At 33.7% G+C, this 16,010-nt stretch overlaps 1 protein-coding gene and 1 long non-coding RNA gene across 4 annotated transcripts in view; both read right to left on the bottom strand.

The window, feature by feature from the left end:
• The window catches only part of LOC117181508, a 1,188-nt gene extending 367 nt beyond the window's left edge, over positions 1–821 (bottom strand). Inside the window, exons 1-2 of the long non-coding RNA XR_004468133.1 lie at positions 455–821; positions 65–179 (exon numbers count right to left, since the gene is read on the bottom strand). This is a non-coding gene — a long non-coding RNA (uncharacterized LOC117181508). The remainder of the gene's footprint in view (positions 1–64; positions 180–454) is intronic.
• The window catches only part of LOC117181506 (traf2 and NCK-interacting protein kinase), a 252,578-nt gene that overhangs the window by 17,807 nt on the left and 218,761 nt on the right, over positions 1–16,010 (bottom strand). For all 3 annotated transcript variants that reach the window (XM_033374255.1, XM_033374254.1, XM_033374256.1), the window contains exons 14-15: positions 2,355–2,565; positions 930–1,150 (exon numbers count right to left, since the gene is read on the bottom strand). In XM_033374255.1, the coding sequence (XP_033230146.1) occupies positions 930–1,150; positions 2,355–2,565 (432 nt within the window). The remainder of the gene's footprint in view (positions 1–929; positions 1,151–2,354; positions 2,566–16,010) is intronic.

The raw sequence follows: 16,010 nt of genomic DNA, 5'->3' as shown, positions 1-16,010 counted from the left end.
TAACACATTCTTTTCGGTTAAAAAGTAAAGTGTTTTAAAGAAATAAATTTTTTTATTGACTTACTGCTTTCGGTGCCATGCGGACGCTGTGTCTGGGGCATATTGGTTTAAAATATACTTCCTCTGGCATTAGAACATAAACAACGCACTAAGGTTCTTCGTTTGCGTACTGAAACACCCTACAATACCATTCTCGGGTTAAAAAACCATCCTTCCGATTATTTTTATTTTCACCTTAAAATATTTCGTGGATTAACAGAAAACCACACTGAATAAAAAATAAAGAAATAAGAATCCTAAAAAATATTTTCAATTTAATTATATAAAAATTTCTTTATTTCTTATTAGTTAAACAAAGAATTAACTTTAAAAAAACCACCGATTATTTTGATCTTCATCGTAAAATGTTTGTAAGATGCGACATCACCATAAAAAATCAAAAACCACTATTTACCTGTAAATTTCATTTAAACTTAGTACTGCCGCACCGTAGGTGCTTTTAGTAGGTAGGGGTCCCACATTATTTGCAGATACAGGCCTACCGAAAGACGGACCTCCATCATTCACGTAGGATTACGCTGTTGGGTGAAATTAGAAATTACAGATACGTCACGTGGGAACTATTATTGTATTACTATGGAGTGCATATAAATTTCTCTTTCGCAACAATCTCATAAAGAAAGAAGAAAAAGAGAAGGGAGCACCAGAGCGCGTCCAATAGCTTGTGACGGGATAATGCAAATTTGGTCTCACACTCGCGCACATTTTCGTGTTGCTTTTTCATGTCACTTTGTCGGTGAGTCCCTATAGTGACCGAAAACATAGATCTAATTGTATGTAAAAATATATCATTAATACATTATATAAATAGTACTTCTAATAAATTTTATGTTATTGAGTAATAAGCTGATATTAGCATAGATACTCACATCGCTATGCCCATCGGTTCGCAAAATTTTACTCTTTAACCAGGATAAGTAATAAACCCGTACTCTATTCTTCTTTCCACTAATGGTCACCAAAATGTTTTGTCCCTCTAAGACTTCCATTTGCTGAAAACGTCTTCTACTAATTAACTGATAAACTTTTCCTTGACCACTTCTATCTAATAACATAAGTCCGTTTTCTGTACCAATCAGTAAGTTTACACCTAAAAAATATATAAGTTGTTTTAGTGGAAAGTATTACAGTACAAATAGTATATAGTACAAATATGTCGATGCCTTCATTTAATATGGTATTATTTGCTGACTTGTATGAGACAATATGGAATTTATTCCAACTAGATGAATCTGAAATTTTCCCCGAAAACGTATTTTATATATTTTTTAAAATAAATTCTTAATTAAGTTTCCACATCAAAAACCTCGATTAAAATCTTAAAGCTAAGATTAGGAACTTTGTTCCATTCAAGTGGAAATTGCGCTTGTCTTTCTCATATCCTTTCTCGCTCCCTCGGGTTAAAATTGCGTTATGAGAAATAACAAAAGCATTTTTAAAAAAGGTATTTTCCTGAAGGAGAAAACAATAAAACGATATAACCAAAAGAAAAACGCGTCACGAGATTTATGGTCTGCCCCACATTAGCAAAAACTACATTAAAACAACTACAATCACAAGAATGTGGGCCTGTTTAAATTTCATTGTAACATCACTAAGTGAGTCGTTGAAAATTATTCAGTTCACTTCCAACGACGTAAAATTTGCAAAACGTATTTTTTTCATTTGTCGGATGCCATATATAAGCAATTTTTAAATAAATTTACATTTGTATGCTCCTCGAAGTTTATTCGACGTTCCTAGAAAATAATTGGCCTTTTAAAAGATGTTCCGCACATATAGCGCTCTACGTTCTTATCCTAGCAAATAAAAAAAGAACATGTCCTTACTTGCAGCAAGATATTTCAGGAACAAAATAAGATAAAATCATTTATCATGAAGAGTTAGAAAACTTATTAAATTTTGCATCAAATAAGCCCTATTTAAAGTATTTTTGATAATTAAATGCTTTGTGAGTGAGAAAGACTGGCCTAATTGATATATTTTCCAATTTTCAAGATTCAGTGTCAACTCCTGACCAAATGTCGAAAAATCATGGTAAAAAAATTGAGAGTAACGCAAGATAAACCCTGAAAATCTGCTCTATGAGCTTAACAAATTGCAAAAATGTTCACTGCTTTGCGAATGTCACAAAAACTGGAGTGGCGTGCGCAAGACGAAAATCACTCGGACGAGCGGCGGCTGCAATCGTTATTACGTTATCACATTACTCAGAACTTTAATTCATCTGCATTTCGGAAAATAAAATTTAAATATATTTGAAAATTGGCCATACACTCAAATAAATTACTAACCCCACAGTGCAGCACATAGAATTTCGCTGTTAAATCTTTTTTTATATTTTCGAATTTCTGGAGTGTCAGATGTTAAATCATGACTAGTCGGTGTTACATTCACATTGACATGTGACTCTCTTCTAGTTGGACCAGCTCCGAATCCAAATGTTAGAAAGGAGCGTTGTTTTTGTTGAAGTGCAAGTGGAGGTGACTTTACTGCTTGTCGATACTAAAACAGAATGAATATTAAATATTAATGACCTTTGTGGACCTTTGTGTAATTGATCATATTTTCTAGCCCTAGAAAAAATCCTACAAAAGGATTTTGATAAGAAATTACTTTTTTTAGGAAAAGCGGCTATTTATTTTGTCATAAATCTAATATAGAATTGTTTCCCTAAGTAACCACTCCGCTCAAGAGATCAACAATACCTTTCACAACGTTCAAAACGTCGAAAAACTGTTAAATTATAACATCTATTGTAGTTTGTCTTAATAACTTATACTCGAGGTTAGGAATAATTCTGTTTATCAGGACGTATCGATAAAAAAAATTTTCTTTGCCTTTAGAATAGGGATAAAATGTTGCTAATAGGTGACAAAATTACTTTCTTAAATGAAAAAAATATATATTCTTCAGTTTGCGTAACGACGGTAAACATCAAAATAAGGCATTTTCGGTTATTTCTCAGTAGTTTAAGGCCGAAAATGTTTTGTATGATTATAATACAAGGCAAAAGTTGTACATAATTTCTACTATAATTATCCGATTTAATTTTTACATTAGGGTTGTGAACATTTTTTTTTTTAATTGCAACCAAAACAACCGTTTTATTTGTTTTAAATTAACTGGACCTTGAGTTTTCAATTTTAAAAGTATTTTTGGTGCTTTCTTCCAATCCCGCCCTTTTTATTTTTCTGAAAATAATTTTGAAAGAAAGCTTGACTTTTTTTCTTCAAAAGCACCTTTACATGAAAATAGGATGGGAAGAATTATTGCCGTACAGTCGGCTTGAGGCGCAGAGGTTTCACGCGCCGATTAGATAAATCACTACACTAGGAGTACTGTAGTTTTCGCATTATTCCAATAATTAATATGAATGTTTTGTCTGTTCTTGGCTTTAATTATGTATATCTTTGCATACAATTGCATACAATTGGAAGTTACTTGTTTCAACACAGCACATTTAGTAGTGACTTTGATTCTGATCTTAAGGTCCTGTTTGATCAAAATTATATATACTTTCAGCTTAACCCAGGAACAACGACGTGGACGTAGTAAGCTTTGTTCCCATTGTGGTGCCTAATTATCGTTAGTCCCCTTGCCACCCATGTTTCGTGGTACTTGATTATCGTGAGTCCTATTAACTCTCATGTTTAGTAATAGAAAATAGATCAACTTAAACTTTGTCGAATGATAGGTATAGGTACCTAGAGAACAAGAAATGTTCAGAAAATATTGTATTTAAAAATTATTTTAAAACAGGCATTCACGTGTTCTGTAGTTTAGAGATTTTTTGTCTACATATTGTATCTGTTTCTTACACAAAAATACTCATTGATATATATTTGCCTATTTAATGCTAATTTAGTGATTTTTCTTTCACGAATACAGTTTTTTACTAATATGAAAATCAAAATGTACATAAATTAAATTTTTCAATCAGTGATAACCCATAAGTTTGCAGCATAAATTTGTCTAAAATTGTGCTACTATTTTTGTGTTACTTTTCAAAATGCAACGTATGTGAACTTACCATTTTTTTTAATCACATATTTAGGGTTGGCTTGAATCACATTTCAAAATTGACAGTTGTAGGAACTGTTCAACGGTTCGATGATACTTCCATTAATCTAGCGCAATTTTACTGGCGGAAAAGCGAGCGAGTGAGAGCGAGCGCATCTTAATCTACTTATACTAGTACACAATAATAACTGCTTACAAATTTTTACACTTCAAATCTAGACGACTTACGTTTCCTTTTTTCTTTACTTTCACTTCTCTTCTATGTCATTCCCATTTTACCATTCTTCTACTTTCATTCTCTTATTCGACCCTCTAGCCCCCTACCCCTTCATCAACTCTTCCTCCAATACATCTTCTCCTAACATCTTTACCACATTCTCTTGTTAGCTTCCCTTATATTTCATTCCTCTCCTTTATCCTTCCCAAACATGCTCCCATGTTTCCTCCTCCCATTCGCATTTTCTGCACTTTCTGTTCTCTTCCTCTACCCAATACACCCCCTTTTCTTTTTTTCAATCTAAATCTTGCTATTCTGTTCCATCTTCTCTCACCCCACCCCTTCTCTAAATATTGTGGTACACCTTCCTTTTTTATCATCTTATACCATTTACTATATTTTGATTCCTCAATCATTTCTCATCTTTCCATTAATTGCGTTTCCCTGTCCCTTGCCTCGATTTCTTCACAGCATACTTCATTGCCATCTCCTAAATCTCTTTCACAAAAAAAAGCTCTCTCTCCTTTCTTCTTCCCATCTTGTAAGATGGACCGCTCTCCCTCTCCTTTCTTCTATCTCCTTCAAACCTTTGAACCCTTTGCGCTTTTTCTCTCACCATATATCCCGGCGTCCTCCAGTTTACCCCTAGCGACCACTTTATAAATCTTTCTTGTATACTCTCCATCTCTGTCCTTTCTTTCCATTACAATATCTCTGCTTCATAACCTAATACCGTTCATACCATCTTATCAAATAACCACATTCTCCTCTAACTTTTCGTTAATCTTCTTTTTCCTATTTCCCATATATATTTTACTTCTTCTAACTTAACTCCCTTCCATCTTCCAGTTCATTCTTTCTTTCTTCTCCGTCATTTTCTAAACCTCATTATCTTTGTCTTTTCTACATTTAAATTCAACTTTTTTCCATCCAAGTATTTCTCCAATCCAGTAATTAGGCCCGCCATCCCTTTTTCATTGTCTACCATCAACATTATATCGTTCATATATGCCAGCGTATATGTCTTTTCCGCTCCATCCTAACTCCTCCCCATCCCTTCCTCTTCATTTCTTCTTTTCGGTCTCAGATCAATATATTAAATAAAAGTGGGCTCAGAAAACAAGCTTGCCTAACCCCTCTCACTAACCAGAAACTATCTCCTACTTGCTCTCCTATTTCTCATTGCTCATCATTTCCTTCAACTCCTCTACTTTCTTCTGCATATCACCGTTCACATAAGCCCCCACTATCTTCCACTTCTCTCTTCCCATCTTTACCTCTTCTACCATTAATCCTTCTTTTTGTTCTTTCCTCTCTTTCTTATACTTTTCTGTTATAAATTCGTTCCTCAATTCCATTACCATTACACCCATTGCTATGCCCTTTTCATTCTTCCTCTTTGCATTTTTAACTTGCTATTTTTAACCTTTTGGTAACCTTAAACTTAATCTATCCTTTCTCTCCAAACGTGCTATATTCCAGTAACATACCCTTCATTCTTCCCTACATTCGTTTCTCGTCTCCTTTTGCTTCTTACTATTTCATATGTTCTTATATCCCGTTCCTTTCTCTCCTAGTTTCCCGGCACCTCATTTCTCACTATCTCTTCCTTTTCTTCATCCCAATCCCGCCATATTTCATCTAGCTGTATTCTGTCATACTTAACCCACGTTCTTTTTCCCTGACTTCTTTCTTCTTCCACTATTTTCCTTAACTTATATTGCCATTCATCACTATGGTTTTTTTTCTTTCATAAATTTATTTATTTTCTAATCTTCTTTCTATTTCCCTTATTCTTTCTCTTTCATCACTCACACTCTCACCTACTCTAACCTCCCGTTTCGATTTTTCGATATTCACTATCCTAGTTTCCTGCCTTTTTTCGTTCATCTTTATTACCTCTCTCATCATTTAACACATTTGCTCTAACTTTAACTTTTCAACATCTACTACCCCTCTATGTTCAATTTTGTCCTAGTCTTTCCTATCGTTCTTCTCCTCTCTATTTTGATCTTTTCTCGGTCGTGTCCTGATCATTTTCGCTATTTTTAGGATGAATCCTATTTCTTTCCTTTTTTTCGCTATTTCCTCTTCCTGCCCTATCCCTCTTACTATTTATAAATAGTTCGATTGAGCCAAAACCGTCCGCCCTTAATATCTCCCTCTCTACCGTTTTCTTATATTGACCCCTTTTCTTGTCACTTTTCTGCTTGCAGAATACTTCCTCGCCTGAATCCATCAAAAAAATAACCTACGTACTGTGTAGCTACTGTCACTTCAGCGCCACTTCACCTTGCTATCGTAATTTCTTCCGTGCTTCCCACCTGTGCTAATCTCTCTCTAACCTTCCCTGTAGGCTCTACTCGGCTGCACTTGTCTCCCCATCCTGTTCCTCACGCTAAACAATCCAACCACTCACCCTCACAATACAGTCTCAATCTCCCAAAATACTGCACAACTTTTCCCTTTAATTATTTCCAATATGCAATCCCTCACTTATAAAGCCCTCGCACATACTCTTCACAGCAGCTCGCCTCAAATTCCACTGCAAATGCACTACAATTAGCACCACTCAATTACTACTACCCAGAGAGCTAAGTTTCATCCCTACAAATTTAAGCTTATTCATACGTTAAACAAGGATGATTTTAAACGTCACGTTGATTTTTGTTAAGATATGATGTCCCGCATGAAAGAAAATCTTGACAGTCAAATTACCATGAATGAAAAACGTCCTATTATTATGTTATTGAGCATCCTAGCATAAAAGTTTAGTTCCTGTGGATATTGTGACTTGTCTTCTCGTGCCCACTTAGAGTTTTCATCTATCTAATGTCTACAATAATACCTATTTTATGTTCCATCTAGTTCAAATGTTGCCTTATACGAGAAAGCAGACGAGTAGAGGCTACAAGGAAGGTTAGAGAGAGATTAGCCCAAGAGGGAAGTACGGAAGAAATTACGGTAGCAAGGTGGGGTAGCGCTGGAGTGACAGTAGCTACACAGTACGCAGGTTATGTTTTTGATGGATTCAGGCGAGGAAGTATTCTGCAAGCAGAAAAGTGGCACGAAAAGGGATCAATATAAGAAAACGGTAGAGAGGGAGAGATTAAGGGTGGATAGTTTTGGCTCAATCGAACCATTTATAAATAAGAAGAGGGATAGGGCAGGAAGAGGAAGTAGCGAAAAAATAGAAAGAAATAGGATTCATCTTAAAAACACCGAAAATGATCAGGACACGACCGGGAAAAGATCGAAATAGAGGAGAAGGACGTTAGGAAAGACGGGGGCAACATTGAACATAGAGGGATAATAGATGTTGAAAAGTTAGAGCAAATGCGTGAAATGATAATAGAAGTAATACAGATGAACGAAAAAAGGCAGGAAGAAGGTGGAGAGGAAATAAAACAGGAAATTAGGAAAGAAATTTCGGAACTAGGAACAGAGATGCGAAAATGGGAAGAGGTTAGGAAAAGTTTAGAAAAAACGATGAAGCCTTTAGAACAGAAATTAGAAAAACAGCATGAGCATAATAAAAATGTAGACAGCTCGGAAAAAAGGATAGTGAATATTGAAAAATAAAAACGGGAGGTTGGAGTAGGGGAGAGTGTAAGTAATGAAAGAGAAAGGATAAGAGAAATAGAAAGAAGATTACAAAAGAAAGAGATGAAAGAAAAAGAAACAGTGATAAAAGGCCTAACATTAGAAGGGAGTGAGTTGGAGGAAGCAGTAGAAAATGTGCTAAAAAGGATAGATGCTAAAGTAGAGATCGAGGAACTGCGAAATGTAGGAAAGTAAATGCGAAGAGAAGAACAAATTGTTTTAATGAAACTGAAGATAGAAACATATTCAATAATAAGAAGCAAAAGGAGAGAAGAAACGAATGTAGGGAAGAATGGAGGATATGTTACTGGAATATAGCAGGATTGGAGAGAAAGGATACGGAGTTTATGAGAAATTTAACACGGTGGGATGTAGTAGTAATGATGGGGACGTGGCTAGATGAAAAGGGATGGGAAAGTGTAAGGGGAAGGTTAGCAAAATGTTACAAATAGCAAGTTAAAAATGCATAGAGGAAGAATAAAAAAGGCAAAGCAATGGGAGTGAGGAACGAATGTATAACGGAGATGAATAAGAAAGAGAGGAAAGAACAAAAAGAAGGATCACTGGTAGAAGAGGTAAAGATAAGAGGAGAGAAGTCGAAGAAGAGGAGAAAGAAGAGGAGATAAAAGAAATGATGCAAGATAATAAGGAAGACATTGCCCTTATAATAGGTGGGGATTTCAATGCTAAAATCGGAGATAGAGGAGAAAGGGAATGGGGAAGAGAGTAAGAAAATCCAAAGACAAGGTGGTGAATGGGGAGGGAAAGAAATTGTTAAAGAGTTTAAGAGTAGCTGCCTGCTACTCACTTGATGAAAATTTGTATAATTTGATAAAGTATTTAGAGAAGATCGGAGTTGGTAACAATTATACAATTATACTATATTATATTTCACCAAAGTAAATTAGTAGCTCACTTTTAAAGTCAACCTTGAAATGTCTTGTAAGGTCATCTTCCAATTAAAGGTCACGATTGAATGTGCCTTCTCAAAAAAAATAACTTTCCTTGACATGAAATTTTTTAATAAGCTGCTGATCTAAGAAGTTTTCTGACCTTGTTTAAGTTTTAATGACCTTGATTTAATTAATAAATTAAATTAATAATTAATGAATTAAAGAATGACCATGACTTCTAGATCAAATTGAACCTGACATTAATACACATTTAAACATAAAATTTCACGCTCTATCGATTTCCGATGTCAAACAGGGGTTTTTCATTTTTTTTAAGTTAACATTGAAATGACCTTTATGGTCATCGTAAAATAAAGGGTCACGATTGAATGTGCCTTGTTGAAAAAAAGAACCTCCCATGATATGAAATTTTTTGAAAAGCTGCTAATGTTAGAGGTGTTCTGACATTATTTTAGTTTTATTAACCTTAGAGTGACCTTCGACGTCAAATTGAACCTATGACCTTAATACATATTTGAACATGAAATTTCTCGCTCTACCGGTTACCGATGTCAAAAAGGTAATTTTCCTTTTTTTTAAGTTGACCTTAAAATGGCCTTTAAGGTCATTGTCAAATTAAAGGTTGCGATTTAATGTATGATATGAAATTTTTTGATAAGCTGCTGATCTGACCCAGAATCGCTCGGCCTTTTTCAAGATCTACCCATTTTTTCGACGGGAAACTGAGAGGAAATTTACGAACCCTTTGAAAAAAATCTCAGTTCGAAGGGCTCGGAGAACCCTTTTTTCTGATATAACTTGACAGAACTTGAAATACAAAGTACTTGATTTAAGTTTTTGAACTGAGCAATTGCCAATAATTGTTAACAAATAAATGTTTCCGACATGAATGAAACTAAATAATTTTAAAAAATACTAATAAGAATACAAATAAGTGGCCTAAAATAAATTCAAGGCGTTCAAAATTTAAGAGTTTTTTCAAATCGACAATCTGTAAATAAAATTATTTCAGACTAAGGATTCGAAGATAACAAATTTGTTTTTATGGACTTTACAATTGATTATGTTTTTAATATTAGGTAATAGAAACTCAAGAACACATGAATTTCTGGCTACTTTTTAATTTAATTTGAAAATTAAATTTTAAATGATTTATAAACAAAACTATTTTTATGGAATTTAAATTGTGAGTATAAAAAATTACAATTGCATTGGGTACTTTATTTACCAATATTAAAGTAACGAAAACTAAACATTTATTATTTTATTTCATAAAATAAATTTTAGCGTGAAGTTTCGAATAGAAATAAGGGTCTCAGCGGAAAAAATAAGGTGAAGGGTTTTGACAGTTTTGGGTCAAAACTAAGTAGATCCGACCTATTGGCCTGGGTTTGCTAGTAGATGCAGGAAAATCTAATTAAAATCTGAATTAGAATACTTTGAAGTAAATTCAAATGTTCTCATCGAAATCAAAATAAAATGTGGAAACCCCTTATAGGAATTTAGCATAGGGTGTCACATTTTTACAAATCCAAACGAAATTAAAATGAAATAAAGGTTAGGTGAGGTAAATTATAAGGCACAACGAGTAACAAAACAAACAAAATAATAGCGATCACTTTACTTTAGTCTGGAGTTGGAAGGTGCTGTTGTACTTCCAACCCAAAACGTTAATACGAATAACGTCACGATGAAACCAATAATTCTAACTCAGGTGTCGATCATATCCCAAAATATCGGTACCATCTCAAAAATAATCAATAGATCGGTGGGTCGCGGTAAAGGTTTCGTTAAAAATTATAGAAAATCCAATGAATAACAATAGGTCAGAAAAAGACAGACTGACTCAAGGAACATATACTGACTCAACTCAAATGATATATAATCAACCCCCACCTTAGTACACCGCCCAAATTTCAAACAGAACCTTTGAACCCATAGGCATTACATTTTTTGGGATCATGACAATTTACCCACATTTCGCACGTCTATAGGAAGAAGTAACTTAAGAAAAGGAACAAGCGAAACCGTTCACCGATAAAATACAAAATATGTCGGAAAAGCGCCCCCAAACCAATAACGAAACTTTCGATTGTGACTCCTTTTTGGAAAACAATACACGGTTTACTTTATAAACAGAAGAACTTCTAGAAAGCGCAGAATATAACGAATTCATATACAGGGTGGACACGCTGGGGCTTACATACATGGCGAATCGAATGCTACCCGAATTGCACAATAGCAGGGGAGAAGCCATTATACACGGGTATTTTCATATTTCGTACCTTTAAAGTTGCATTCGGATCGGCCATTCGGTCAAGTCCGTGCATCTTCGGATCAAGTTTATCATAGTTTCCATGGTTGCGTTCGAAACTTCAAATGGATACAAGTGTCAAAACAATATAGGTTATGTTGCATAGTAATTACAAATAATAAAAGTGTTTAATTAATTATGAAATTATTAATTAATAAGACATGTGACCTGAGAAGTAAACGTCAATTTTTTCTGTGACAATAACATTATGGAATGTCTTCTGAGTGGCAATCAGTGGAAATCAGATCCAGATATAGCAATTTTGAGAATGGAATAATTTAAAAACAAAATTGGAATGAAAATTCCTCCCTAAAATTTCACTTCTAGATTTATTACTGATACAATCCTATCACCAACGAGTCTTTAATTTATTTTAGTGGTCGATCAAACCAAATTTTGGGATGACGTCCAGAGAAAACATTTTCTAAAATAATGAAATTACTAAAAACTTTATTAATTAAAATTTGGGCTAGTCAAATTGCTTCGAGATTGTTTTTATACACCGATACCCTCAAAATTACTTCAAATTGAGTTTAGGTGCTGATCAAATGCCAATTTAGAAATCAGATTCAGATATAGCAATTTCTAAAATAGTATGATAAAAAAAATTGGAATGTAAATATCGGCCTAAAATTTCTCTTCTAGATTTATTACTGGTACAATCCTATCACCAAAAAGTGTTTAATTTATTTTATTGATTGATAAAACCAAATTTGAGATGAGGTCCAGAGAAAACATTTTCGAAAATAAAAGTCCCTAAAAACTTCATCAATTATAATCCGGGCTAGACAAATTGCTTCGAGTTTTTTTTTATACACCGATATCCTCAAAATTACTTAAAATTGAGTTTAGGTGCTGATCAAATGCCAATTTGGAAATCAGATCCAGATATAGCAATTTCTAAAATAGTATGATAAAAAAAATTGGAATGTAAATATCGGCCTAAAATTTCTCTTCTAGATTTATTACTGGTACAATCCTATCACCCACAAGTGTTCAATTTATTTTATTGGTTGATCAAACCAAATTTTGAAATTAGGTCCAGAGAAAACATTTTCGAAAATAAAAGTCCCTAAAAACTTCATCAATTATAATCCGGGCTAGACAAATTGCTTCGAGTTTTTTTTTATACACCGATATCCTCAAAATTACTTAAAATTGTGTTTAGGTGGTGATCAAATTACAATTTGGAAATCAGATCCAGATATAGCAATTTCGAAAATAGTATAATAAAAAAAATTGGAATGTAAATATCGGCCTAAAATTTCTCTTCTAGATTTATTACTGGTACAATCCTACCACCAAAAAGTGTTTAATTTATTTTATTGGTTGATCAAACCAAATTTTGAAATGAGGTCCAGAGAAAACATTTTTTAAAATAGAAAAAATCCTTAAAAATTGTATCAATTAAAATTCGGGCAAGTTAAATTGCTTCGAGATATCTTTTTGATACGCCTATACCATTCAAATGACTCAGATAATTAATTTTAGGCTGATCAATCCCCAGTCTTCGGATAAGCTCCAGAGATAACGATTTTTCAACAATGTTGATTAAAATGCACCAATTCTATCTGCATTTCTTGATGTGTATTTCTCCTAGGATCGATCAAACATTTCTTTGGTAAAGAATAATAAATCGAAAGTATAATAAACATGCCGAGCCGATCTGTCATTATTTCGAGATTATGTTCAGATTCACCTTTTTGCCCTAATCATTGTAAGTAAATGTAGGTAATGTCAATTTAAAGTTTACGCGTGTAATATTTCATTCATTTATTTAAAAAATATCCAGTCTATTCATAACATACCTGTTTTTATGCCGTAAATGAGCGGTAAACATAATTCACTCTTCGCCCACTGGAAGCGTAGAATATAATTAGTATTTTATAGTATTTGTCACTCAGCAGACATTCCATAATGTTATTGGCACAGAAAAAAATTGACGTTTACTTCTCAGTTCACATGTCTCATTTCATTATTAATTAAATACCTGTATTATTTGTAATTACTATGTAACATAACCTATATTGTTTTGACACTTGTATCCATTTGAAGTTTCGAACGCAACCATGGAAACTATGATAAACTTGATCCGAAGATGTGCAGACTTGACCGAATGGCCGATCAGAATGCAACTTAAAAGGTACGAAATATGAAAATACCCCTGTATAATGGCTTCTCCTCTGCACACCTCTGGACAACTTACAGAAAAAATAAAAATGAATCTCATAACACAGTCAGTTTAATTTGATTTAAGGAAAAATGTACGAATCCGCCCAAATAATCAAACAAATTTAGACCCATTACTAATTAAAGATGCAAAATATTGGCGCGAAATAATAAAAATTTCCGGAGAACATTATCAGATTTCTACGAAGATTTTAAAAACGCTTGTTTTGCCGAAAGATTTTCAGAAGAAATTAGACAAAATAAAAATGTATAATAAAAAAGAATTTTAGACATCCACTCGTATTTAACAGAAATTTGAAAACTTTTTACTAAACATTAGGCTCGAATTAAAGTCAAAGTAGCCCAATGGTCGAATTCCCTACAGAAAAAGCGGGAAATAATTTAGGAAATAATAATAACGAACAAATTCCACGATTGAGGACACAAAAAATTTAAACTGTTATCATTGTGGTATAGCAAGCAATTTTAAAAGAGAATGCCCATATATGCTGATAAGAAATTTGCTGAAAAAATAAAGAATTCCAAGTATTCAATTTTTATACCCGTCTCATGAAAATTAATGGTCGAGAAGGACGAAAAGGTCGATATAATTTGACAGCTGGTAATCCCAATTATAGTCGGTAAGCAAACAATGCACTTAATGTTCAGGTTGGTCCTAAAGCTAAAATCTATAGACATCCTAGGTACAGATATGCTAAAAGCTTTATGGATGAACCTAAACTATGAGTCAAAAACTTGGTGGCTAATAGGGAGTCCCTCCGCCAGCTATCCTATGGAAGCTTATCCAAACGCGATACCCATCCCTATAACTTAGGTTAGAATCGAAACTAAACCTGACATTACAGTAAAAAAGAATAAGGAATTTAAAAGAGCAAATATAAGGGTTAAATCATTAATGGAAAAAGAAGAAAATAGTAATAAAGATAAGAAACCAAAATTAGGTGGTACTATTAACCTTAAAAGTACTACAAAAATGATTAAATGTAGTCCAGCGTTAAAAGTAGCGAAATTCCATTAGTACCAAACAAACTTAACGAATCCCCAACCACACAAAACGCCCAAATTCCTGCAACAAATTCTACGAAGGGTATCCCTAGCTTAATCAGCATTCCCACGAGCAACAAATTTCAACCTCTAGGCAGCATCCACCCACGACACTAGCTACGACTCAAGCACACATGACTCATTTAATCTAAGTAAACCGAGAATTAAGAGGAAAAATAAAGAAAATAAGTCAGAATTTTTTTATCCAATATCAAATACGAGGAAACATATAAGTATCAAGATAGTAATCTTTGGAAAAATAAAAAAGTTACTAATCAAAAAAAGTTAAAAAGGGAATATCTAAAAGGCAATGAGATATTAAAAATTGAAAATAAAAATCAGTGGGTTAATTTTAAAGTACGGCTATTAGATAAAATAACATTACAGATAATTTGGGAAGCATAGATGAAAATAAAATTAAAATTTGTTCGGGAAAGAAACATAGAGAAACTCATTTAACAAAACATAGAACCAATTCTTGAATCAATTCTAGAAACCATTCTGATTCGTCGGACCCCATAGTTATGATTAAAAAACCATGGAAAGATTACAGATTCTATTTAGACTTTATGCCAGAAATAGTGGTAACTGGAAACGGCACCTATCAATTTAAAAGGAAGCCATTTGGTTCAACCAATGCTCCAGCCAATTTACAGAAACTAATGGATAAAATTATTACTCCAGACTTAAAGCCAAACGTTTTTGGTTATTTAGGTAACATTGTTATATTAACTGAAAAATTGTATGGACATTTAAAGTATTTGAATATCGTATTAGATGAAATAAATTATGCAAAGTTAACTACCAGTCCGGACAAACACGAATTCGACTGAACTTATTACTTAAAAAATATAAACCATGGGATTGAGGATTAGAACAAGATGAAGCCTTCCACAAAACCAAACACCTACTGACCTCAGCACCAAATTTTACTCCACCCTTCCAACTTGAAACATACGTAAGTAATACAGGATTCGGAGGCGTACTTACGCAAACAACGGTAGTTTGGGCCATAAGAAAAATTAAATCATATTTAGAAGTAATCGTTTTAAAGTAATCACGGTACGCCTAGCGTTAAAGTGGCTCCATAACCTATAAACCCCACTAGTCGATTAGCCAGATGGGCATTAGAACTACTCGAGTATGACTATGAAGTCATATATCGAAAAGGGTGCTAAAATTTTGTTCCTGATTCTCTTTCGAGATCAGTAGAGTCAGCAAAAATATTGCCTTTGTGTTAACCTGCAGTGTAAAAAACCGAAAAGAGGACGATAAAGAAAAAAAAGAGGACTGGTACTCTATCCAAATTAAAAAAGTTATAAAAAGACCCGAAGAATATGAAAAATGGTGAATTAGAGATTCACAACTCGGTTTTCACAGAACTGAGCCACTCAAATACCAGAAGAATTACCAAAAAACTTTACTACCAGATTCAAATCCTTGGAAATTATTCGTACCCCAAAGCTTGAGACGTCAAGTTTTACGGGACATTTAGGCTCAGAGAAAACATACGCGAAAGTTTCCGAAACTTACCAGGTGTATATATATATATGAAACCGGTATTGCCATTTAGCGGCCAGTAGGCACACTTGTAGGCACTGTCGGAACTTACCATTTGTGCTAATTGGCATATTGTCATCTGTCA

The sequence above is a fragment of the Belonocnema kinseyi genome, chromosome 10 (genome assembly GCF_010883055.1).
Source record: "Belonocnema kinseyi isolate 2016_QV_RU_SX_M_011 chromosome 10, B_treatae_v1, whole genome shotgun sequence".
Classification (NCBI taxonomy): Eukaryota; Metazoa; Arthropoda; class Insecta; order Hymenoptera; family Cynipidae; genus Belonocnema; species Belonocnema kinseyi.
The sequence above is the reverse complement of the archived record's forward strand: the minus strand, read 5'-3'. Positions and strand labels throughout refer to the sequence as shown.